This window comes from Nannospalax galili, unplaced genomic scaffold (assembly GCF_000622305.1).
Source record: "Nannospalax galili isolate Female #2095 unplaced genomic scaffold, S.galili_v1.0 scaffold215, whole genome shotgun sequence".
NCBI classification, from domain to species: Eukaryota; Metazoa; Chordata; class Mammalia; order Rodentia; family Spalacidae; genus Nannospalax; species Nannospalax galili.
The window spans coordinates 2,164,389-2,188,846 of NW_008338533.1; the positions used below are offsets into that span (position 1 = coordinate 2,164,389).

Here is a 24,458-nt window from a genome sequence, read left to right on the forward strand (position 1 = left end):
TAAACCCTTTGTCTTGGTTCCAACGCACTTTTCTTCCGACGTCTTTATTGCATGCAAGAGAGAAAAATTTTTTTTTTTTCTCGGTAGAAGAAAGGAAAAAAAATAAACCTACATTGAGCGGTGTGCCGGTGCTGCCATTCGGCCTGGGAGAATCCGCTGAGGCAGGCTTTGAGAGCCTTTTCCCGCAGCATGCAGGAGGACGGACTCGCCGTGTAGAAATCCAGGATCTGCCCGGGACTCACGGACAGCACATCCATGCAGTCAAACATGATCTCGGCGCGCGCTGCCCGACTGCCTATCCTGTGGGTGCGGAGGCGAGCGGCTCGGAAAAGTCCAGCAACTCCATCAAACTCTGCCCCTTTTTTGGCACGGAGGCTGTTGGTCTTTTTCCCAGCCCCGAATCATGAATTATGACAGACAAGCCAGCTAAAAGCCTGTAATTGATCCAAATGATCATTTACCATCTTCCAGGCTCGCTCGGCCGATCCAGCCGGGCGGGGGTTCCCGCCGCTCCCCCGACTGCTGCGCTCCGGGCGCGGGCGGCTCAGGCCCCGGGGAGCGCGCGGCTGCTACCCCGCCGGTGCCCAGATGCGCCCTGCGCGGGTGGCGCGCGTCCTCGGCATCCCCGGGCGGCGGCGGCGGCGCGGGGGGGCTCTGGTCCCCCCTTTGGCAGAGAATAGACCCTCCTGCCTCCGAGCGGCTCACTTCCTACCACTTCTGTCACCCGGAATGAAAGATTGAATTGCCTAATATATGCGAGTGAACTTTCGGTGAACCCTTCCCGGGCTGCTAACCTTCAAATGACCCAACCGTCTGACATCACCAACTCCCAGGATCCTCGCAGCGCTTAAAAACTCCCAGCAGCCCTGCCGGAGCCAGCGGAGAGCGGCCGGCCCAGGCTCGGCTCCCCGCGGCTCCGGCACACAATGCGGGCCGCGCCCTGCGCCACGCCTGGCTCCGCTCTGGGCTAGACCCTCGCCCCTGCCGGCCTGGGAGATCCTCCCGCCCGGTCCCTGCTGCCGAGAGCCCGCGCCTCTGTGGATGCACCGGGCTAGCCCCGACTGCAGACCCGGAGAGCCCGCGCCCCCGCGGATGCACCGGGCTAGCCCCGACTGCAGACCCGGAGAGCCCGCGCCCCCGCGGATGCACCGGGCTAGCCCCGACTGCAGACCCGGAGAGCCCGCGCCCCCGCGGATGCACCGGGCTAGCCCCGACTGCAGTCCCGGGACCTGCCAACCTCTAGGAAGAAGCCCCAGGCTGAGAAACTTTCCGTTGTGGCCTTGTGTTTTATTTATTTCTTCTTTCTCCTTCTTGCACGCACTTAGCTGAGGGGTCTCCCTGATTCCAGCCCCCCCCAAAGCACCTTCCGGGTCCCACTTAGACTTAAAAATCCCCTGCAGGCCAAAGCACCCGAGCAGCTACAAATTAGTTACCAGTTAGCGGCCCCCTCCCTCTCCCTGTCGTCCACTCTCCCTCTCTGTCATGAGATTTCTGGCTGGAGAAAACACAGCGGTCAGCGTGGATTGGGAGTGATATTGAGAGCTAGGTTCCAATTTTGTTTCTGCCCCTGGCCAGCTGTGTTTCTCAGAAAGTACTGAATTTGTCTGACTCATTTTTCTCATCTGTCCAATGGACCTGAAATACCATTCACAGGACTGAAACACGACCTGAGTCCTCAGTATGAACACACAAAAGAGATGTCAGCTGAGACTGAGCCTCTGAACCTCTACGGGAAGGCTCAGCTCTGCCGAGACCGTGTGGCTCAGTGATGGCCAGACCCCAGCTCCCTGGGTCCCCAATCCAACCTGAATGGCTCCCTGTTCCCACAGCCACCACCCAGCTGGGAGGGGGCCCCTGCACCGTGCACATGCTGGGCACATAATTAAATACATCTTTTGAAAACTGAGTAGGGATGAGGGTTTTATATTTCTGAAGGCTTTACTCATACCAGCCCTGTCCAATCTTGCCTGTTTTTAAAAACAATTTTCAGATAAGTTGATTTCTTTTTATAACCTCTCATGGGGACTCAGCCCAGAGGACTGAGCAGCTTTCTGGTCATGTCAAAACTTGGAGACACTTTGTACAAATACACCCAGGCAGACCAGGCTTTCAAAGGAAGCCACCTGAAGGGGGATTGCAGTCAGCTTAGAGGGTACTGAAAGGAGCTCAGGCCCCTCCTGTCTTCTCTACCTCCCTAGTAAGGAGGTAGGCAGGGAGAGAGAGCCCCCATGCCCAGGGCAGAGAAATCTGGGCTTCAGTCCCCCTTCTGGGCAGTACCAGACTGCACACTGGCCTCCAGGAAACCCTGCCAGGGGTGCCCACCCTTTCTGAGATGCTGCTCCGTCTAGCAGCTGCTGTGTGGCATAAACCACACACCCTCCCGGAGGTAGCGTCTCCTAAGGAGGTACCTCAAGATGGCAGCTGAAATCCTGGCATCGTGGTGCACGCCCTTAATCCCAGCACTCCAGAGGCAGAAGCAGGCGGGTCTCTGGGTTGAAGGCCTGCCTGGTCTACATAGGGAGGTCTAGGTCAGCCAGAGCTATACAGCGGGACCCTGTCTTAACAACAAAAACAAAACAACAGCAACAACTGAAGCCCAGCAAGCTCAGTTCTCAACGCTGAAATGTTCAGGGTGGTAGGGGGTGAGATTTCACTGAATTTGTGGTTTTTTTTCCCTCTATTATGTGGCCATTCATTTTATAACCGACTTATTATTAGAAAGCCTTTAACTACAAAGAAAACACATCCTAAGTGAGGGAGCACATAGGAATTTACAAAACAAACATGTAACACACTGCCATTGAGCAGCTGTAAAGTCACAGAAAACAATACATTAATTTCTGCTTGGTCTGCAAGACGTAAAACCCCAAATGCCTCCTTAAGGACCCCGGGTTCCCTGGAAACTGAGTCATTCACACCCGGTACTGAAGGTGGAGGAAGAGGTGTGGACTGAGGGGAGAGGCATCTGTGAAACACGGAATTAAGAGGTGAGAAAGCTCAGTCCCTGGAAGCGCACATCTGGTGCCTGCCCTGGAGGTGCTGGTCACAGGAAGTGAGGCGGGGCTCTGTGGAATGGACCCCCAAATTCTGTCCATTGCCAGTCCGTAAGTCAGAGAGTCAGTCCCATCTAGGAAAGGAGGATCTGCTCCCAAATGTCTTTCCCAGTCCTGTACTATTTATTGCACCCCCCTCCTGCTCTCGCTCTCATTCTGTGTGTGTGTGTGTGTGTGTGTGTGTGTGTGTGTCTGTCTGTCTGTCTGTCTGTCTGTCTAGGAGACTGGGGGATTTCTTTCTTTGTGCAAGAAAAATTTCGATTTCTAATGACGTTGATGGTTTTTTAACTTCAGAGAAATAAATGTGAGCTTTGAAACCAATGATATTTAAATCCTAGTGGATGGAATATTATGGGCTCTGTATAATGCAGTGGGATTCACCAGTCAATTAATCACTTCTCACCATGTATTAATTATGCTGGTAGCAAGGATTAGGCTATTACTTAATCTAAGTATTAATTTACAAAATGAACTCGTAAGTCAGCCACATTTCTTAGCATCTCTTTGTCAGTAAACCTAATTGTTATACTTTTTGAAAACTCAATTCTTCCTCTGAACACTTCCTTTTAAGACCCACAAATAAGTGGCAATTCTTTAAATATATAACCATGTGCTATAATGATTAATGAATAGCATAGAAAGTAAAAGATGAGCTACTTAATTTGTTCATAATGAAGTTTAAATGACTGATACCTACTTCAAATATGACTTAAATACTTGGAAGTTATCTTCCCAATTATTCCTTTAGAGGGAAAAAAATTCCAACATGTGTCATCTCTTCTATTTTCCTTGTGTTTGATCAATCAATGGTCTAATAAAAGTTTTTCCCAGTAAACAATCAAGTAAAAACCAAAAACCAAAAAGCCAAAGTTTGAGAGCAAAATCCATTGCGCTTGAGAGTCACTGGGTGTTTGTCAGTGTGACACAGCACATTTGAAACCCATAATCATAAAACAGGAATTTACAGCCAGGGTTCAGGGTCTACATCTGTTTCTCTGGTTTTCGCGTAGCAATTACCCACCGGACAATCTGAGCGAAATGCCATGAATCACACTCGGCAAACATGTGGGAGCTGCAGAGTTTCCTGAAGAAAGAGCTGTGTTGGTGTGCATGCGGCCCGCCCTGCTCCTCCAGATAGACTCTGTGGCTCAGAAGCTGCTCCCAGGCACAGGCACACCCACCCAGGCCACAGCCAACACCCAAGTCCGGTGCGTTGTTTTAAAATGACACACCTATCTTTTCTATGATTTTTTTGGTCATTTTTAAGATGTTTCCCAGTTGGGGCTGGGGCTGGGGCTCATTTGATAGAGTGCTTGCCTAGCCAGTCTTCGTTTGATCCTCAGTACTACATAAACTGCTGTATATGTACCTGTAATCTCAGCACTCAAGAGTAGATGGAGGCAGTAGGATCAGGAATTCGAAGTCATCCTCAACTTCAAATTGTGTTGGAGGCCAGCTTCTGATACATCAGCACCTGTCTCCCAAACAAGCAGGCAAGTAAACAAACCCAGACGAAAGTTTTTCTGTTGGCAAACCTGTCTTAACACAGTTCCTCTGTCTCTGAAAGGGGACGTGGTGCTGGTGCTGTGACTATGATACAGAGCTTGCCTAGCGTACAGTGGATTCAGCCCCCAACCCTGAAAAAAATAAAAGGCAAACGGTGATGTGGTGTCTCTGCAGGGAGCTGAGGTAGGGTGTGGCCAGCACAGAGGCCTTCCCAGGGTTCCTGGGACTCATCTTACCAGCCCCACTGGTTTTCACCAGCTGCACCAGGCAGTCCACTGAAGCCCCACTGGACACCTGCACTGGACTATATGCAAACAAGTTGCAGGTGTGTTTAATAGAAATTTATACCACCTGGTAGTGGACTGGACTGACCTATGGGCTGAAGTTTATGCCTGTGTTCTGAGTATTTTAGAGGTTTATTAAGCTTTATATCACCGTGTCCCTCCGGTCTAAAATGGAGACCTGTACACTTGGGGCCTTTTTAGTCAGCTGTTTTTGTTCTTTCTTTTGCAGTGCTGGGATGAACCCAAGGTCTGAAACATGCTAGGCAAGCCGTACCAAGTGCATCCCAGCCCCAAGCACTCTGTGCCAAGCTGCACCGCAGCTCCACACTTGGGCTTTGTTAGCACTCGAATCCCCCTCCTTCTTTGAAAGCATCATCTGGTTTCAACTCGTTCACAAGATGAGTCAGGCACCGTTTATTGTCTCCCCAATCCAGAATGTTCTATTTTGCTTCACCCAGAACCATCTTTTTTTCTCTCTTGGCTCATAACTTCCACCTCTCTCTTTGTTCTCTACTTCTCCACCTAACCCAGCTGGACACACTGGTTCCAGGAGGCTGCACTCTGGGCATGTAGGCGGGAGGATTAGGAAGTTGAGTCTAGCCTGGGTTATATAGCAAGACCCTGTCTCAAAAGCCAAGCAGACCAGGCGTGGTGGTGTATGCCTTTAATCCCAGCACCCACGAGGCAGAGGCAGGTGAATGTCTGTGAATTTGAGACCAGACTGGTCTATGTAGCAAGTTCTAGGTCAGCCAGGACTACATAGTGAGACCCTGTCTCAAACAAACACCAAACAACCAAACAAACGAAACCAACCAGCCCCAGGTGTCCTTGCCACTGCCGCCTTCTAGTCCATCATCTCTACCAAACCCTGAGGGACAGCCTCAGGGAGAGCAGGGCGGCCTCACCCTCACAGCACCCACGTCACACCGGCCACAGCTTCCCCAGGTTTTCAATGTTGCTCTGCTCATTTTTTTTCTTATTTTACTGTGTTTTCCAGTGAGCTGAGATGGCCCAGTGATCTGAGGCAGAGCCAGACTCTTTTCAAGGCTGGGGTGAAATTTCACGTTCAAGGTAGCGCTGGAGGCCACTGTCGCCCCCGACCTGCTTTCTGTACACCTCCCTTGGCACAATCCCTCCCTCTGCAGCAATCGTGAACAGTCAGAGTATTCCGTGGTTCTTAAACCGTGTTGCTTAACTAAAACGAAACAACTAAAACTCAGTTCTCCAGTCCCATCGGCTGCATTTTAAGTGCTCAAAACTCACAGCTTAGTGGCTGTCAAGAGGACAGTGCAGACGCAGGACATTTCCAGCAGACACAGGGCTCCCAAGGGGAAGCTTGGTGATTGGAGAGGTAGTGTCGGGGCTGTGTGTGAACCTCCGTTTTGTGTCTTCCTTGTCTCGCCCCAGCCAAGTCATGTCCCTTCTGCAAGCTTGACTCTCTCACCTATACGATGCAGACCAAGGCACTGCACATCAGAGTAGGGATGAGACATGAGTAGGATGCTGCTTGGGATTCAGCACAGGCTGCAAATGCCAGGGTGGGGTCTGCAAGGAGGAAAGTGTAGTCAGGAGCACACTGCCTACCACTACCCAGAGTATGGGACCTAAGCCCAGAGAATCTTGTCAGAGCAGACATTTTAGCCGGGGTGTCTGGGCCTGTGTAAGCAGGGCATTAGATTTCACAGTGGTGCAAACCTGACACACTCAGTAGAAGATATACTTACAATGTTGAATTTTGATCTTTTTCTTGATTAGCAGTATACAGTAAGATACTTTTTTTGGAGACAGGTCTTGCTATATAGTCCAGGTTGGCCTTGAATCATGATCCTCCTGCTTCTACATCCAAGTGCTGGGATCACAGGTGGGCACCCTATGTCATCTGGGTAACACACTCTCTTGCCATGCAGGGTGGTGGGAGCACACCACAGCTTCCTGTCAGCTGCTTCGGCTGTGTGGAGAGGTGAGCTGTATGCAGCGCCTTCTCTATATAGCCTGTTTTCAACTTAGGATAGGTGCATCAGGAAGCAGCTCCTCTGCAAGTCAAGGAACACCTGCACTATACGGTTCCTTCTCTCTGAGAACACAGACCCTGGGTAGAATGGCTACGAGACATTCGCGCATCCCCCATGCTCCTGTGGGAGGCAGAGAATAGATCACATGACTTGCTGTTTCTGCGAAGGTGTGTTCAATCTCAGGAACTCAATACCAATTATAGTGAATGAAATGGCAATGGTATTCCAGAGAAGAGAAGACTTCCATTTATTTATCTTATTCCTCCTTCTATCCACTCATCCATTCATCTGTATATCATTCATCCAATCTGCCGACTCATTGAGCAGTCATTCATCCATCTCATCCACCTATGTCTTCATTTGCCTGATATTCACCCAGCCACCTCTGGTCCATTTACCCATCTACCAACCCATGTAACTAGTCAGTATAGTTCTCTACTCACTTACTTATTCACCCATCCATCCATCTATCCATCCATCCATCCATTCATCCTCCCACCCACCCACCATCCATCCATCCATCCACCATCCATCCACAATCCATCCATCCACCCATCTATCCATCCATCTACCTATCCATCCATCCTCCCACCCACCACCCATCCATCCACCATCCATCATCCATCCATCATCCATCCATCCATCCATCCATCCATCCATCCATCCATCCATCCATCAATCCATTTATTCATCCATCCTCCCACCCACCTATCCATCCATTAATCCATCAATCTATCCATCTATCCATCTACTCATCTATTCATTGATCTATCTACCTACCCACCCCATCCACCCATCCATCCATCCATCCACCCATCCATCCATCCATCCCTCATCTACCCATGATTTAACTACCAGGAATGAGGCAGAGTAGCTTTTAAGCAGGCATTCTGCACAGTGGGCAGAGGGACAGAGCCAGACTTCAAAGACTGTACCCTGACCCTTCTCTAGAACCCTTCAGAAGGACTTCCTGGAAAGATATGGGAGCAGAAGCAGGGCCAAAGATATTGGCCTTGGGGATTCAGTTAAGTGGGACTGCTAAATCAGGCTGTGATAGGAAGAACCCCTAAGATCTAACACTGTACCCCAGGATCTATGCTAACAAAGCTAGGTCTGTTTGACAACACCAACATTTCTGACTGGAGGGATGCTAAGGCCCAAAGGATTTCTTTTAGATTCTTCTGGGAATGGGACTGTGAAAAGTACAAATCCTTCAGAGAACCATGTGGATGGAATGGTATTTACATTTATTCTGGTGTCTGACAGAGAGAAAGGCAAAGGAAAAAGCCTGTGGAGACTGAGTGGGAACTGTCAAAGAGAAGAGAACCAGCTAGAAATTCCTGAGAAAGTTCTGTGGGGGAAACAGTGACAGGTGTGTAGTCATGTCACACACATGCACAGAATCCTCACATAGTGTAAATTCTTCTGTTGAAAAACAGCCCCCCTCCCCTCTGTTCAAACTGGAGGGTGAAAAGCAGCTTTTCTTATCCAGCTCAGTACAGGACTTGGAAAAATCCTGTTTGAGAGGACAGCGCTGGGGTTCCAAAGTTAGTCTGGGAGCTTCTGCTTATTTGTTTTTAAAATGAATAAAACTTTCAATAGAGTCACAAAGCTATTTCAGAAGGAAACAATTTCAAAATCTAAGGGAGACACAGGTGTGGGAGAGGGAGAGGACCACACATGAGCATCTCCCTTCTGTGTAGGCAGAGTGTGGAGACCAGATTTAAGGCCCACAGCAAGAGCACCAGAGCTCTGGCTTTGGAGTCTACACCCAGGGCTGCCTAATGCAATTTCTGGAGAGATTGAGAATGAAGGTCACAGGATTTGCTCTGCACGTTACAGAGTCAACCAGTCCATCTCAGGACTGCTGCCTATGGTGAATTTTGGGACAGGCTAGTGAGTTATGTGTGTATGACAAGGGCTAAGGTTCAGACAGATTCTCCAAGTCCTGTGCTTCATCAGGTTTGATCTGGGGCCTCCCTTCGTCCCTACAGAATCCATTTTGACAAAAAGTCCTGCTGAGGGAAACAGCCCTGGGTACTGATGGTTCTGGACGCATGACCCTTGTGCCCTCTTTGCACTGAAGAGGAAGCAGGAAGTTCCATCTCACTTCTTGTCACTTTTACCCCAAAAGCAGATCATAAAACCCTCATTTGAGAAACACCTTCCCTATACCTGGGGGATGGAATTGGAGATCCTGGATAAAGAGAAGAATCTGAAGGAACAGGCTGCATGGAATTCCTCCAAGAGCAGCCCCAGCATGGCAGTCTCCCTTCGCAGGTCTACCTGCTAGCTCTCCCCAAGACTAGCAGGAAGAACAGAAGCCCCAAAGCCTCTGTGCACCATCCCTTTGCAGACCCCCGGGTTGCACGGAACTTGTAAGTGTATGTGCCTTTCTCCCGTGAAGCTGTCTGCTGTTATAAAGGCCTCAGCCGTGCAAGACTGCATGGATCCTATAGAAAAGAACAGAGGCCAGAGAAGGGCAAACTGCCACAAGAATCTTACTCCTAGATCGCCTCTGTGGAGCAGAGCTCCCCTGGAAGGAAGCCTGAATCATTTAACTCTAGACTATGACACAACAATATGCATCGTATTTTGGAGTCCCTTTTAAAATCATGGTTAGTCTATTTTCTAATCAAATTTCCTTTTATTTGTTTACACTTTTTAAAAGGCGAAAGGTGACCTTGGTATTTTTGGTGCAGTTGCCCAACCCTGTGGAGGTTCTTTTCCACTCTGCTGGGGCTGCCCCGGTACCTCCCGTCCTATAGGGATTTTCCTCCTATCCATCCTGCAGATCCAGAGAAAAGTGGCTGGTTTCCACCTGCTTTTCTGTGGGCTACAGGCTGATGTGCCATTGCCCTTGAGCATTCCTTGTCTTCCAGGCACGGTTCTAGGCTTTGATGGGTTCTGGCCACCAGGGCTGCATTTGAAAGGGATGTAGAACCCAACTCAGTCAGCAAATGCATGGGGTGCTTTGTGTCAGCCTCAAAGGGGAAGGATGGGGCTGGTCCAACTAATTGGGTTGGGATGCCTAGACTAACTGTCCACTCCCAGCCTACAGGAACATCTGTGATGCCATCAATGACACCGGAAGCACAGTACCACGTGCATTGCTGAGATGCAGAATTACCAACGGGTTGGAATCAGGAGCGTCACCCACAGGCTCTCGTTCTGAAAGCTCAGACCCCTGCTTGTGGTGCTCTTTTGAAGGCTGTAGGGCGAGATCCTGGCTGAATGAAGGCAGTGGGTCTCTAGGATCTGAACTTTGATGGTGACACAACCCCCGGTTCCAGCCTGCTTTACTCCTCTTCCTGGTCCATGCTCTCACAAATGGAACTTCACATGCCTTCCGACTCTGAAGGATGGACATGGTGGGTACAAAGAAACCGGCCGTAAGTTGTTCTCCTGCATGTTGGGTCACAGGGACGCAAACTCAGTAACACAGCGGCCCTCTGAAAGAGGTGGGGAAGGCTGCCCGACAGCATTCCTAGCTGGCAGACTCCAGTGGTTATGAAGTAAAGCTTTACTGGAGCGGAGGAAATGATCTTCCACTTCTTTATGGGTTGTCCACGCTGCTTTTCTATAGTGAAGCTGGGTGATCACAGCAGAAACCATGCTCCACAGAGCCACAAAGACAACCTTTAGAGGGAAGAGACTGTTGGACGACAGCATTCACTGCTCCCCACTGAACTGGCTTTGAGGAGGTGTCCACCGCGGTATCACACCCAGATTTTCCTCAGTCTGACATTCTCACCTCAGTCGCCCCCAAACCCTCTGCGGTTATTTTTTGAACATGTTAAATGCATTTCTTCTGTGTCTTTGCATTTCCTTTGCTCCAGAATACTCTTTGCTTAGATATTAACATAACATCATCACTTTTTAAAAAACTCTTTTTGTATTTTGCCTTAAGACAATAATGATTCTATTTAAAGTAAGACCCAATTCTTATTTATCACCCAGTCTTTGGCTCCACATGCTTCATTTTATCCCTTCCTGGCACATCTTTGCTACTTCTTATGTATATCTCTGATAGTAGAATTCGCCCCGAGTATAGCAACATGGTCCTGTTTGCTGTTCTGACCCATGTTAGGAGAACAGTGTACATCAGGTGTTCCTTGGTAAAGACTGACTGACTGATTGACTGGAAGAGGTTCCTTCGAAGGATACCAATTAGTGGAGCCACATATAATATGATAGAAAATAAAAAGATGGCAGGCACTTTGATTTACTGTCCAAAGCAATTAGAATGAACCTATTATAAGCAAAATAAAATTAGAGCAAGTTATTAGAAGACATCATTTAAAATGTCACATATGGCATTAGCATCGTGTTTTCAAGGCATGGAACGGGAAATTCAGCCTACGTGGGAAAAAGGACAATTGTTCTCAAAATGGTGGCTCTAGATCAATGAGAGCTCCACAGCAAGAAAATAGGACAGACAACAAGAGCACTTGAGTCGTAGCCTAAGAATGCACATATTGAAATAAAATAGGTCATGTTCTGAGTGTGAAACATGGCACTGTAAACTTCTAGAAGGAAAACAGGAGAAAAGCTTTGTCACCCAGAGCAGCACAAATATTTCTTGGTGCACACATTAAAAAACTAAAATGAGAGTTTGGATTTTTTCCACACCTAAAATCTCTATTATTTGAAAGACTATAAAAATGATGAGAAGCCAAAAACTAGAAAAACATTCTGCAAATCATAAGTCCAATCATGGATTTGGATCCAGAATAAAGAAATGTTAAAACTCACTAATAACTGAGTGCCTTCCACCAACCCCTAGCCAGTAAAGAGTCTGAAACAAGTATCAGCAAAGGCAACAAACCCTGGAAAGACATTGAACGCCGTTAGTCATTAGGGAAATGAAAATTACAACCACAGTGAGAGCTGGGGAAGTACACGGCGTTTCGAGGACCTGAGTTTGAGCCCCAGAACCCATGTAAAAGCTGATCGTGGTGGTGTGTGCTTGCAATTCCAGTGCCAAGGAGGCAGAGGCGGAGGGTCTCTGGGGCATCCTGGCCAGCTACTCTAGCCTAATCTGTGCGCCCAGGTCAGTGAGAGACCCTGCCTCAGAAAATATGGTGGGTGGTCCCTGAGGAACAACACCTCCATGTGCACTCACACACACATGTAACACACATGTAGGCACATATACAAAAGAAGAAACCACAGTGAGATACCACCATGCCCACTGGCCACTGGTATCTCTAACAGTAAGGAGATTGCTGTCAAACTGGGACCCTCATGTGCCTCTGTGGGAAGGGAAGACCCACACCGCCACTTCGAAAAGAGAGTGGAGAGTTCTTTAATCTTTTTCAAAGTTTATGTTTAAATTTATGTGTATGTGTGTGTGCCTGCTAGTCTGTATGTGCACCACATGCATGCAGGTAACTGTGGAGGCCAGAAGAGGGCATCTGATCTCCTAGAACTGGAGTTTGTCAGTCACTCAGTGTGGGTGCTGGGAACGGAACTCCATTCCTCTGCAAGAGCAACACTCTTAACCTCTGATCCACCTCTCCAGTCCCTGGAGGGCAGATTTCTTAAAAAGGTAACCATGAGCTTACCACATGACCGGTCTTTCTATTCTTAGCTGTTTACTGCAGACCCTGACGTCTGTTTCTATATTTCTGTATGGTAACATGAATTATCACGGCAGCTTTATTTACGATAGGCCCAAACTGAAAGCAGCCCAGCTGTCCATCAGCAGCATGGATAATCCGTGGTGGAGATGCATGTTGAAAACTCCTTGGTCGTATAGGGGAATGAGTTCCTGGTACATGCTACAACATAGGCAGATCTCACAATGTCACCCAGAGGAGCAATGGTGGGCACCGGGAATTCTAGGAAGTGGCAGAAAGCGTGCTAGGAATAGAGAGGGGAGGGAAGTAGACAAGGAGAGCCCTCAGAGACTTCTGGGGTGGTGCTGGGTGCACTCCTGTCTTGGTCATGGGGACTGTCTCATTGGAATCTACAGAGTCAAGGCTTTAAAAAATGTGCAATGCCTGAGAGATGGCTCAGTGGTTAAGAACACTGGATGTTCTTACAGAAGACCTGGGTTCAAATCCCAGCACCCATATAGCAGCTAACAACTGTGCATAACTCCAGTTCCAGGGGATGTGGCAGCCTCTTCTGTCCTCCGCGGGCATTGCATGACATGGGTACACTTACCTACATTTGGGCAATACACACATACATGTAAAATAAAAGTAATAAATAAAAAATATATTTTAAAAAAGTTAACATGTGAAACTCTAAAAAAATGTGCAATGCCAATTTCCTCTCAGTACAGCTATCACAAAAAAATAGTATTCAGTTAACTATTAATAATTGTGTTCTAAATGAGAAAGGTCCCCCCATGTATGCATACTTGGTCCCCATTTGGTGGTGCTGTTTGGGGGAGCTAGACACTTTAGGACTTGGAGCCTTGATGGAGGAAGTACATCGCGGGGCTGGCTTTGAGATTTTATAGCCTCCCCCACTTCCGGTTTGTTCTCTTTGCTTCCTGCCTGTGGATGGAAATGCGATCAGTCGGTTTCCTGCTCTGGCCCCCTGCTGCCACGCCTCCCCGACCACTGTGGACGCTCCCTCCGGAACCGGAAGCCAAATAAACTCTTTCTTCCTTAAGCTGCCTTTGGCAATGGTATTTTTATTGCAGCAACAGAAAAGTAACTTATACACGAACCCTTAAAAATAAATGTGGAATACCAAGCAGTGCTAGTGGAGGAGGTGATCGAGTTCGCTGGTTATTGAAGATCAAGTTTTAAGACAACAGCACTCCACATGTCCAACAACACAGCTAAAATGAAAGAAAACAAATAAAATACCGTGGGTTGAGGAAGATTGGGAAAAATCTAAATTTTTATACACTACCAGTCGGAATAGAATTTGAATAACTGGGAAAATGATATGCCAGAATCTCTTGAAACCTGACACACTTCTAAATGGAACCTGGTACTTTGGTGCCTATGTATGTAACTGATAAAAATGCCCGCACATACCTAAGTGGTTCTGGTAATACTAACTGTAACCACCTCAACAGCAGAAAGCTCTCTAGGAATCTATCAGTGAGGTCTAAAGTAAGATAATGCAGTTGCAGCAGAGCACTGAACACCAGCTGTGTAGGTGTGGTTAGTGCCATGAACAATGCTATGCAAAGGAACATAGAAATGCACAGAAGGCATTTATTCATACCAAGCCCAGAAAGAGGGCTGACTGAGCTCTGCCATTGAATTCAGAATGCTGGTCAGGAGAGGGTCAGGCCTGGAAGGAGATGAATGGGCTCTGGACTTGTTCGGTTTCTTGACCTGTTGAATGTTTGTGCTTGGTTCTTAAAAACAAAATAAATAACCTAACTATATCTTAATGATATGTGTACTGTGTGTCCTTCCTCCTTTGAATGCCATTTCAGTAAACATGTTCGGTTAACAAAGAGCAGGTGGAACAGGTGAGTCACAGATTGTTAAAAACCTTCAACTGGTCCTTGAGCTAAAGAACTTTGACATCAAGTACTCCAGAAAGCAAAGAACTCTGGGCAGTAGCTGTCAGATTCAGGGCAGGAACTAGCATTGACCGTTTCATTCTAAAGTACAAAGGGCATTTGACAAAACCTTATACCAACATCCACATAACTGGGTCTCCTTGGTTAAGAGTGACAGATAATGAAAAACATCAAAGCCTCAATATAACAGAATAGAATTTTTACCTTGTAAACAAATATCTGAGTAAGAAAACGCAGAGAAAGAAGGGAATGAGGAACAGGAGGCAGAAGAAAAATTAAGAGGCATTTTCCTCTAGGTGACGGTCTGCCATCCGTTTCCCAGGAGAGGCCTCTCAATCACAGGTATTATCAGAAGCTAATTAGAGGGTTTACAGTGCTGTTCCCATGGTGTCTTCCGTTCGGTGATGCCCCATAGCAGCAGCTCCTCCTGTAATCCTGGGTGATAAACTACATTTAAAGAAAGAAGGAGTGATTTGCTTTCTGTCCCATTTCCCCAATGTCAACTGCTTCTACCTTCCTCCTTGGAGCCTCCTGACTCCTAGACACACGTCCTGCTCCTCCTCCCCAGGTGCCCCTCTCCCCTCTCCCAGAGTTACCCCAGGTCTTTCACACCTCTGGAGAGTCTGGGTAGTGGGGGACCTCATCTGTGGATGTCCTTTCAGCCAGTGATTTCTCTTTTCAGACAAAAGATACAGGGATGGTCTTAAAGGGCAGATTGTCCCGATTTACAGCACTGGCTTTCAACCAGGGTGACATCGAACTTGGGGTGTTTGAAAGACTTGTTTTGGGGGCATCACTGGCACTGAATAGGTAAGGTAATCTGTAATGAACAGTCCAGGTCCCACCAACATTAGAATATCCATAGTTCATACACACAGACAGGTGAATTGAGCCTAGAATCTAATTCCCTCTTATACACAAGCACAAACTGTGTTCGTCAGGGTTTTTAATATGTCGTGTATTTCCTAAGATCCATAGAGCTGGTGGACTGAGGAAAAACTGTATCTTGTCTTGTGCTGAATTTTTGTAAGTGCTGCGCATCCTCTCGCACGTGTTCATTTCTCCCAAGCCCTCTGCCAGCCTGGGCTGTGGCTGCTGCTGTCACACCAGTCCTCCATAAAGGCAGGGAATCTGGCTATGCCCGCCTGATCTTCCAGAGTGGCTATGCACCAGCATTATTAAAATACAAACGACTCTGTGGTAAGCGGCTTTCCTTTGCATGTTCCTGTAGGTTATCTCTGGAACATTATGCTGATGTTCAGGCTTTGCACAGACAGCTTTGTTCCTTGTGGGTTCCATTGTGGCAGGCCCTGGGATATGCTGGGTGGTGTTACTAAACAAAAAACTGGGTTGATCCCTCTGAAAATTGTTCAGATGCCTCTGTAAGGTCCTGACCTCTTATACCAAACGCAGTCGACCTTTGCCTGCTGCTCTGTAAATATCTGCCGATGACTGTGGGAAAGGGGAAGCTGTGGCTTCCAGTGGTCCCCTGCTGCCCATGGTGCCAACACTCTGCCTAAGCCAGTTTCAGGAATGCGATGTGACATCACCGGCCTTGGGAATGGGTGGAGACACCAAAAACTAACTTGAAGAACTTCCATAGGTGAGGTCATCGATTTCTCTGCACACACCTCAGTTTTTGCTAGGTGACTCCATCAGGGGTTAGGGGACCATAAACATATAAAGCAAAAACAAACAAATCCCAAACTTCTATGGGCAAGAAACCTAGATACCATTAGGCTCAAATAGTTCTCTGACCCAAGATGAGGAGGAGGACAGGGAAAAATATAAACAATGTTTTATAGAACCAGCTGGGGTCAGGTCAGGACCTGGAAACAGAGCTATCATGTGCAGGAGGGAGCCACGTGACACGGCAGTGTTCCTGACCTGCGTTCCTCTGTCAGATACGTGACACTGAGGACAGGTCCGTGGGTGACAAGGGAGGACTCCTTGCTATTTGATTCCCACGTGGGAACTTGGGCTAGCAGTCCGGCTTCATCTTGTGTTATTTAATTCACAGTGAGTGACACTCCACTGGTCTGTGAGCAGCCATTCTCAAATCTAGGTACCTATGATGTGTTTTGACCACACTACCAAATCTCATCAAGAGGGCATAACAAACGGCTTACAGCAAACAAATGCTCAGAGAATGGACGGAGGCAAATCCGCTACGAGTGCTGCTCGGTCATGAAAAAGCTACGAGCTCCACAGCCATAGGAAACTGTCTGACGGAAACCTTTGTTTTGGGTGGCGCACACCTTCAGTTCCAGCACTCAGGAGGCAGAGGCATGTGAATCTCCGTGAGATCGAGGCTAGCCCGATCTACATAAGGGAGTTCTAGGCCAGCTGGGGCTACAAGGAGACCCTATCTCAAAAAGGCCAAATAGATGTGTGTGTGTGTCTAGGATTGAAATTAGCATTATGTTCACTTTTTCTGCATCTTACTGTACAAAGGGCATCAAGATGCTTTCTGTACATTTGGTGGGCTGGACAGTGGAACTTCTGGAAAGTGACATGGGGGAGCCACTCAGTCTGTTGCTCATGGACCTACATTCTTCAAGTTGTTCTAGGGACGCCAATGCAAAATCCTCAGTAGTAAAGAAAAAACTTGGCAGTTTATAGTCTGCACACCTGTCTACTGCTCTCGAGTCTTTGTGCATTTTAAATACAGTCCCATATTAGAAGTGGTCCAGGCTAGTGCTAACAGGGACAAGAGTTTCATAGTTCACATTTTCTATGAATCTTAAGTAGTCTGCTATTCAGAGAAGAGCCTCCTGCATGGGGCACTGCAGAATTAAGACCCATTTTGACTAACGGCTTGAGCCTGTGATAAATGTGTTCCAGATACACACAAAGTTGGCAGCGGCCATTGGTCAGGAAAATATGCAGCCCCAGCAGAGGATGCATATGGTGTGGGAGCCGACAGGGAAGGCTGAGCAGCTTCGCTGACAGGTGCTCAGTGACAGCAGAGTCAGTCGAATGGTCTCCCAGGAAAACGAGGAATTGATTTTTTGTGATGTCAGTAGAAGATTTTTCTATGTTACGCCTTTTCTCTGGTATCGATTAATGAACTCATGGTAACAGGCTTGGGCCACGGTGACCATAGAGCCCCAGGTCACCAGATGGAATTAGAAGTAATCTGCTGCCTTGACTCTTTTCTTTTTGAACACGTAGGAGTGTCAGAACTTTTGTTATTTCTTAAATGCCATGGTGGCATTTTCTTGGTTGTGGCTTGATTTGCCATCTGTGTGGAGCCAGCAGCTCTTCCTAGACAAGTCTTTAATGGCTAAAGAGCTTGTGGCAAAGGAAACACCAGTGAGCCGTAATGTAAGCTCCCTGACAGGTTGGGTCCTAGATGTGCCCAACCTACAGTTGGGATCATTGAGGACTCACTAAACAAGAAACCACCTGCTCCACGAAGTTGGTTCAGGGTGATGTGGACCTGTGTCTAAGGATGTGTCACCAGAAGCAGACACCGAAATACGGTTTGGGATGCAAGTGGTGGCGCGGAGGACACAGGAAGCGAACACTGAGATGACAGAGATGGAGGCCAGTCCAAGAGATGCCCTGGGAAGTTGCTAATTGGGCTGTTGGAGTCACTCCTGCAGGGGATTGTGGGAGATACACTAGAATATCCTTGACAAGTTCTCCCCCTAAAACAGCAAGATGGCACGGGAATTTATCTACTAACTTCCCATCCGTCCTTGTAGGGGCTGCTGAGTTTTCTGATGCCATGAACCTCAACTGCATGATGGCCAAAGATGCTCATGGCCAGGAGCAAAATTCTTTAGGTAGAAAACTACATGTTCACAGTAATTGACTTGAGAAGGGAGGTGGAGGGAGAGGAATGGGACTCGGACACAATCTGCAGCAGTGTGTGTGTGTGTGTGTGTGTGTGTGTGTGTGTGTGTGTGTGTATTCAGACATGTAAGAACCAGGAAAGGCTACAGAAGGGGAGGGACCACAGCTTGTGCGGGAACCAGTGTCCTCAAAGGTGCAAAGAAAGCCTCTCCAAAGTGAAGCCAGATGATAAAAATTATTGTGTCTTTAACTAAGAACCTCCTATCACACGCCACAGCATCTTGGAAATATTACAAAACACTTCCCCTATGGCATTCAAGGTGAATGTTAGCATTCTCATGTTTCAAACAGGGAGTGAGCTTCAGTTAACTTGCCCCAAGTCCCAGCGGGGAATGGCCACGTGGATTTACTTCCAAGTCTGACTGGGAAGTCCATGTTCTACCGACCTGCATACTGGTTCACTTGTGATGGCCTGGCGCAGACATCTGGGAACCAGGCCTGTTAAGGACTGCCTCAAACATGGGGCCACACGCAGAGGAGAGCCACCGAAGGCATTCTGAAGAAGAGACACACAGTATGCCTGGTTGTATACCTTGAGAACTGGGGGAGGGACAGTGCGTAATGTACAGACAGCTCAGGAGGTAGAAATAGAAAAATACGTTAATTATGAAAGACGGTATTTACCCCAGAAAATGGTACAAGATTCCATGTGAAAGGAAGAGAGAGAGGGGAGTAGAGAGACCCTGGGAGCGTCTCAGCAGGAGTGGGTAAGACTCAAGAGCCAAGGGAATGCCTGTGTCTAGTCCTGGTCTCTGGCGTCAACTCAGTGAGTCCAGGCAATGGACGTGGAGGCATGGGGGTGTGGCTGAGGCCTCTGCCCTCCTGCCCAGTCTGTGTGACTCCTTTCAGCCCTGCATTGGGCTGAACTGTGTTTCCCTAATTTGCATGTCCAAGTCCCCAGTCCCAGCACCTCAAGGTAGCAGCATTTGGCAACAGGGTCTTTGAAAAGGAGGTTAAAGTGGAACACAGGGTGAGGCACTAAGCCTTACAGCCTCACAAGAAGAGGAAGGGGTGGGATGGTGCCTCTGCATGCCTGGAGGTTCAGACATGAGAAGACAGAGCTGTGAGAGCACTGCAAGCCAGGCGAGAGGCCTCAGGAAAAACCAGGCTCTGGTCCCTTAAGTTTAGACTTCCAGCCTCTGAACTGAGACGTAGGGTTCTGTGATTTAAGTCCCCTAGCATGTGGTATTTTGTTACAGTAGTAAGCCTATGGATAAGGTGTGGATACTGCCTTAGAGTGACACTGTACAAAGAAGAGGATCTTGTTCTGACTGTGATCCCTCCTGGAGCCCCCAAAGAAGTTTTGGAGAACACACAAACGGAAGCCATGTGGTTCTGAAGGAGACTGGGCTAGATCCCTGGAAACGAAGTAGAAATCACACAAACACAGCCACGAGGGAGGAAGATGGAGCCACTCAGAGGGGATGCGTTAACGTTAGCTCAGGACACAGACAGTGGTGTGTCACGCTAGCCTCCGAGACCTCCCCATCTCTCCTCGCCTCTACACAGCTGCCTCTGTGCCACATTCACCAGGAGATTTCCCAGCGACTGAGCAGGAATGCTGCTGACCTCCGCAAACTTGCTGGTGAGAGGCACTGCTGTAACTCCTACGTGAAGGGAAACACAACCAAAGATGCGCACAGTAAGGGGGAAGAACACAAACTAGATAGTTTAAAAACTCCAGGAACACAGTGCTGGGGGCTGACCTGCTGAGTAGCACACTGTAGGGTGTCTGTCATGGTGGTCCGCCCTGGCGGATGTGAAGCTTGGCAGACCCCAGAGGGAACTTTTGAGGGGATGAGCTCAGCAGGGTAACTGGGTGTTTCCCAGGCCACACTCAGCTCAAAAATTACGCCTTTAATCCCAGCACTTGGGAGGCAGAGGCAGGCAGATCTCTGTGAGTTCAAGGCCAGCCTGGTCTACACAGTGAGTTCCAGGCCAGCTGGGGCTACAGGGAGACTCTGTCTCAAAAAGACCCCCCAAAACTTAGCCTCCAATACAGTAGGTTTTGGGGGACCTAGGATTGTGTTCTTGGTATACCCCACCTCCCTCGATCCCCAGAGAATCCATTTTCTTTTCCACAGAAAAAGATAGAATAAATGCTGACTGGGCACGGAACTATCTGGGTTACAGAAAAGAAAGCAAATGACTCCTCACCAACAGCTAGGGTAGCCGGAGAGGCGCAGCGGGGGCCTCCCAGCCTCTGAGGAGAAACTGAAGGCCTTCGCATGTCATGTAACTGGGATGGGAGCCTTTCTCTGTGAGCAATCTTTGGAAAACAAAGTGCAGACTAGGGTCTTGATTGGAGTCCCCTTCCTGCTGTGACCGTTCACTCCCTAGGGACCTTGTAAGCTGTAGGTGTCCAGAAAGTGGGCATCTGCTCAAATGTCCGTCTTCCTTTTTCAGAGGAAGGTGGACAGGATAGAGCTTGCAGGAATTGTTACTTCCACATGACTCAGTTCTCCCTTCCCTGGGCTCTTATATCCCTTATAAAAATGTAGGCAGTTGGGTTGGCCATGTCTCCACCGTCTAAAGTGCAGAGACTCTCAGGAACACAGGAGCTGCAGCTAAGCCTTAGCAGTCAGCTTTTATCCTGAGCACATGACTGTGACCAGCGATGCAGAAATGTGAGCATCGGTACAGCCAACACCTTCTGAGTGTGGAAAGAATCCTCCAGGGCTTTGCTGGGACAGCTCAGAAGGGTTCCTGGAAAGAGTGAGCTAACAGAAACCACTGAAGACAGTTCCAGCGATAGAGACACAACTGACATGTTGACAAACATCACTCCTCCCTCTTTCCTCAAATCCAAATCAAGCTGTTGAAGCCAGAGCAATTTCCAGTGGGGTCTCCACACTCCAAGACCAGGCTCCTCCCTGCCTGTCAGCAGCCTCAGAAAGGCCCAGGCAGATCATGTCCAGGAAAACGAAATCCTGAAATATTCAGTAAAATCTGAGAGAAGCTTTGTCCTCCAGCTCTAAACTCCTGGAAAAAACTCGCTCACCTCTTTCTTTCTCTCTTTCCCTCCCTCCCTCCCTGCCTCTTGCAAACAATTCACAGCTTGTAAAACCTGGCATCCTTTTCTTTTGTTTTAAGGGAGATGATGTAGAAGAAATGGAAATAACGCTCCTTATCCCTAGCATTCAAATGTTGAAGACAGCAAGATTTCCCAGACAGCTGTCAGGACTCAAGAGAGAGCTGAAAAAGTGATTAGGGCGGTCGGTCGTATAGTTTGGGCCACATTCTCTTCTCATTTCAGAACAAATTAAAAACATTAAATCATAGGACTGAAATTTTCATTTTTGTTCTGGTTCTGAAGTTAAGCCAGGGTCATGGCCCTGGCCCCATCTGCTGGATTACTCTGGTTTAGAGGGGAAGGTGAGACCAAGTTCAGTGCCAGCCTCCTGTCCACCCTCACTCAGACTGGAGGTTCCCTCTTGATTTCACTCCCAGAGCAGAGCAAACCATCAGTGTTGGAGAGCTTGGACCAGCTGCGGCTCAAGCTCCACATTCTGACCCTAGTGTGTGTGTGTGCCATAAACTCCAGCCTGTGGCTTTTCCCGTCTCCAGTTCCTCCTCTCTTTTTGGGAATCCAAGTAGAACCCTGTAGGTCTCTTTGCTCTCTTCACATTTTCCGTCTTCTTTCCTTGCTGTGCCTGAGTCTGGCCACCTGGGCTAGCCTGGTGCTCTCCACGTCACTCTTCAGCTGGGTTCTATCTGCTGTCAAGCTTATGTCTGAGACCTTCATTTTAGGTAATATATTTTCAGTTCTAGAATTGTGACTATATTAAAAACAGAGTTGTTTTCTGGTGAAATCTCCATCTAACTATTTATGCCTTGATACGTTACTCTCCTGATTTTAGGTAAGTGTGGTATCTGAACACTTGTGGGTCAGCTCTGGTACCTGCACCTCTCCTCCTCCCCCCCTCCTTCCTCTCCCCCCTTCCTCTCTCTCCTCCTCCTCCCCTCCTGGTCTCCAGCCCATGTTCCTCTCTTCATTCTCCTCCCTCTTTCCAAATCTTAAATAATTTTCCCAGAATCCCATCCGGTGGTTTCTTTCACATCAACCTGTCTCGTACTGTACATCTGGCTACCCTGAGCTGCAAGGAGGTCTGGGATATGGATATTTTAAGATTAAAAATAATTTTATGTGTATGAATGTTTTGACCACATGCATATATGTACATCACAATTGTTCAGTGTCCACACAGGCCAGAAGAGGACGTTGTATCCTCTAGAACTGGAATTACAGATGGTTGTGAGCTGCCATGTAGGTGCCGAGAACCAAACCCAGGTCCCCTGTTAGAGCAGCAAGTGTTTTTAACCACTGAACCAAGGTGGAACACTTTAAATAGGTACATTTCTATATCGAAGAAAATAAAGGTGCCTTTAGTAAGGACTAAGGGGAAAATAACTACAGCGTTAACTGAAGTGAGAAGGAAGGAATTTTCCTGAGGCCGCCCAAGCCAGCAAGACATACTCGGGGTTACCTGAGAAGGCTTGCTGTCCTGGATCAGGTCTGTGGTCTGTGAGCCACACAGTGAAAAGACCCTCATTTGGAAGTCGATCAGAGCATCGTTCTGCAGTTCTGTAGCCTGAGAGAGCAAGGCGAGGTCTTGGCTCCACTCCCTCAGCAGTAGGACGGGAAGAAAGGCCGCACCACACAAGTGGGAAGGCCAGGAACACTGAAAATGTGCCGAGATCTAGCAGTCCATGCGTTTCAGGAATCTGCTAAGCATGCTTACAAACTGGACCCGGCTGGGTGTGGTGGTCATGTCTGTAATCTCACACCTGGAATGCTGAGCCCACAGGACTACAGGGAGCTTGAGATCAGCCTGGGGCTATACGGTGAGTTCAAGGCTGGCCTGGGCTATATCATGAACCTTTCCCTCCCCAAACCCCAAATAATACAATTATACTTAATAATAATAAAATAAAAATTGGAGAGGCTGGAGAGATGGCTCAGTGGTTGAAAGTGGTTGCTGCTCTTTCAGAGGACCTAGGTTCAGTTCCCAGCACCCATGTCAGGGGCTCATAGACGCCTGTCACTTGAGCTTCAGGAGACTGACACCCTCTATTAGTCTCTGTACACATGAAAACACACATAAAGACACATAAATAAAAAAATAATAAATCTTAAGAAATAAATAAAAACTGGAAAGAAGTAAAAAGGGATGCCTAGATAATTATTTCATATCCTTTCCTTCTTATAAGGTCATTTAAACTTACACATCAATGGTGTATGACTTTAAATAAATGTATACAAATGCAGATAATGGTGTACGCATATGTATGCACACGTGTGTGCTTGTTTACTTAATGAAGTTCTGCTGTGTCTTTGTCATAGAATTTGCTGGAATTCACAGTACTTTACTTAGGAGTCTGCCTTCTGGAACCCACCTGCTGCCTGATGTGCCTCCCACATAGGGAGGAGAAGACTTGGGATTATCAGTGTATCTCGGCATTAAAACTGCCACCTCTCCCACTGGAAATATTGCAGTGCTATTGTGTTTTCCAAGATATATGCCAGCAATATTTCAAAACATGATTAACAGTGCCAATAGCACGATGAGTTGGGCACATCTTTTCTAGTTCTACCTTAGTGATGCGGTCTATCTTTGTGAAGGCTGATCTATTAAATGGCTTTTTAAAAGCCTTCTTGTGGCCTGTCGCCCCCCGTGGTGCAGTAGGTGTAACTTTTATCAGTAATAATGGGAACTGCCTTGGAAGATTCGGGCGGGTATGTGGCTTGTGTAGTTAATGGTGATGGACCAGCCTGGAAACCTCGGCCTGCAGTTTACAAGGCTGTCTTAGTGACTGAGACTTGGGGCGGGGGTGGGGAGTGGCAGGAGAGTGTCCCTCCAGGTCTCCCAGCTAGTCCCCAAACTAGGAGTTTGTCTGCTGTTTTGTTTTGATATAAACAAGTGCATGGCAAGATTCTATGACTTCCAAATCCAGAGTTATTTTAGGTTCTGCCTAAACTTTAGCTTAAAAATAGTGAGGAAGACATTCACCCTTCCATCCCCCCCCCTCGCCGTTCTATACTCCTAGTTTGAGCCCTGCGCCACTCCTAGTCTTGGGGCCCCAGACACCTGGGGAACCAATACTGTTTCCTGATCCTTCTCACCCAGAGCAACTCAGTCCCTTTCTTGGGCTCCAGGAGCACCACTTCTGGTCCTGGCCCCGCCCTCACCTCACTCTGCTTCACTGGGCCTGCACCACCGGCTAACTCTCCTAGCCTGCA

General features: G+C 48.0%; 1 protein-coding gene across 3 annotated transcripts in view; it reads right to left on the reverse strand.

Moving 5' to 3' along the window:
* Rarb (retinoic acid receptor beta) overlaps nucleotides 1-24,458 on the reverse strand; it is a 460,578-nt gene that overhangs the window by 147,427 nt on the left and 288,693 nt on the right. The window contains exon 1 of one of the 3 annotated variants that reach the window (XM_008833144.3): nucleotides 113-838. The exons of 1 other annotated variant lie outside the window; for it this stretch is intronic. In XM_008833144.3, the coding sequence (XP_008831366.1) occupies nucleotides 113-269 (157 nt within the window). In that variant the 5' untranslated portion in view covers nucleotides 270-838. Of the gene's footprint in view, nucleotides 1-112; nucleotides 839-24,458 lie in introns of those variants that run through there. One more of the 3 variants, XM_008833145.3, reaches the window with a different exon arrangement.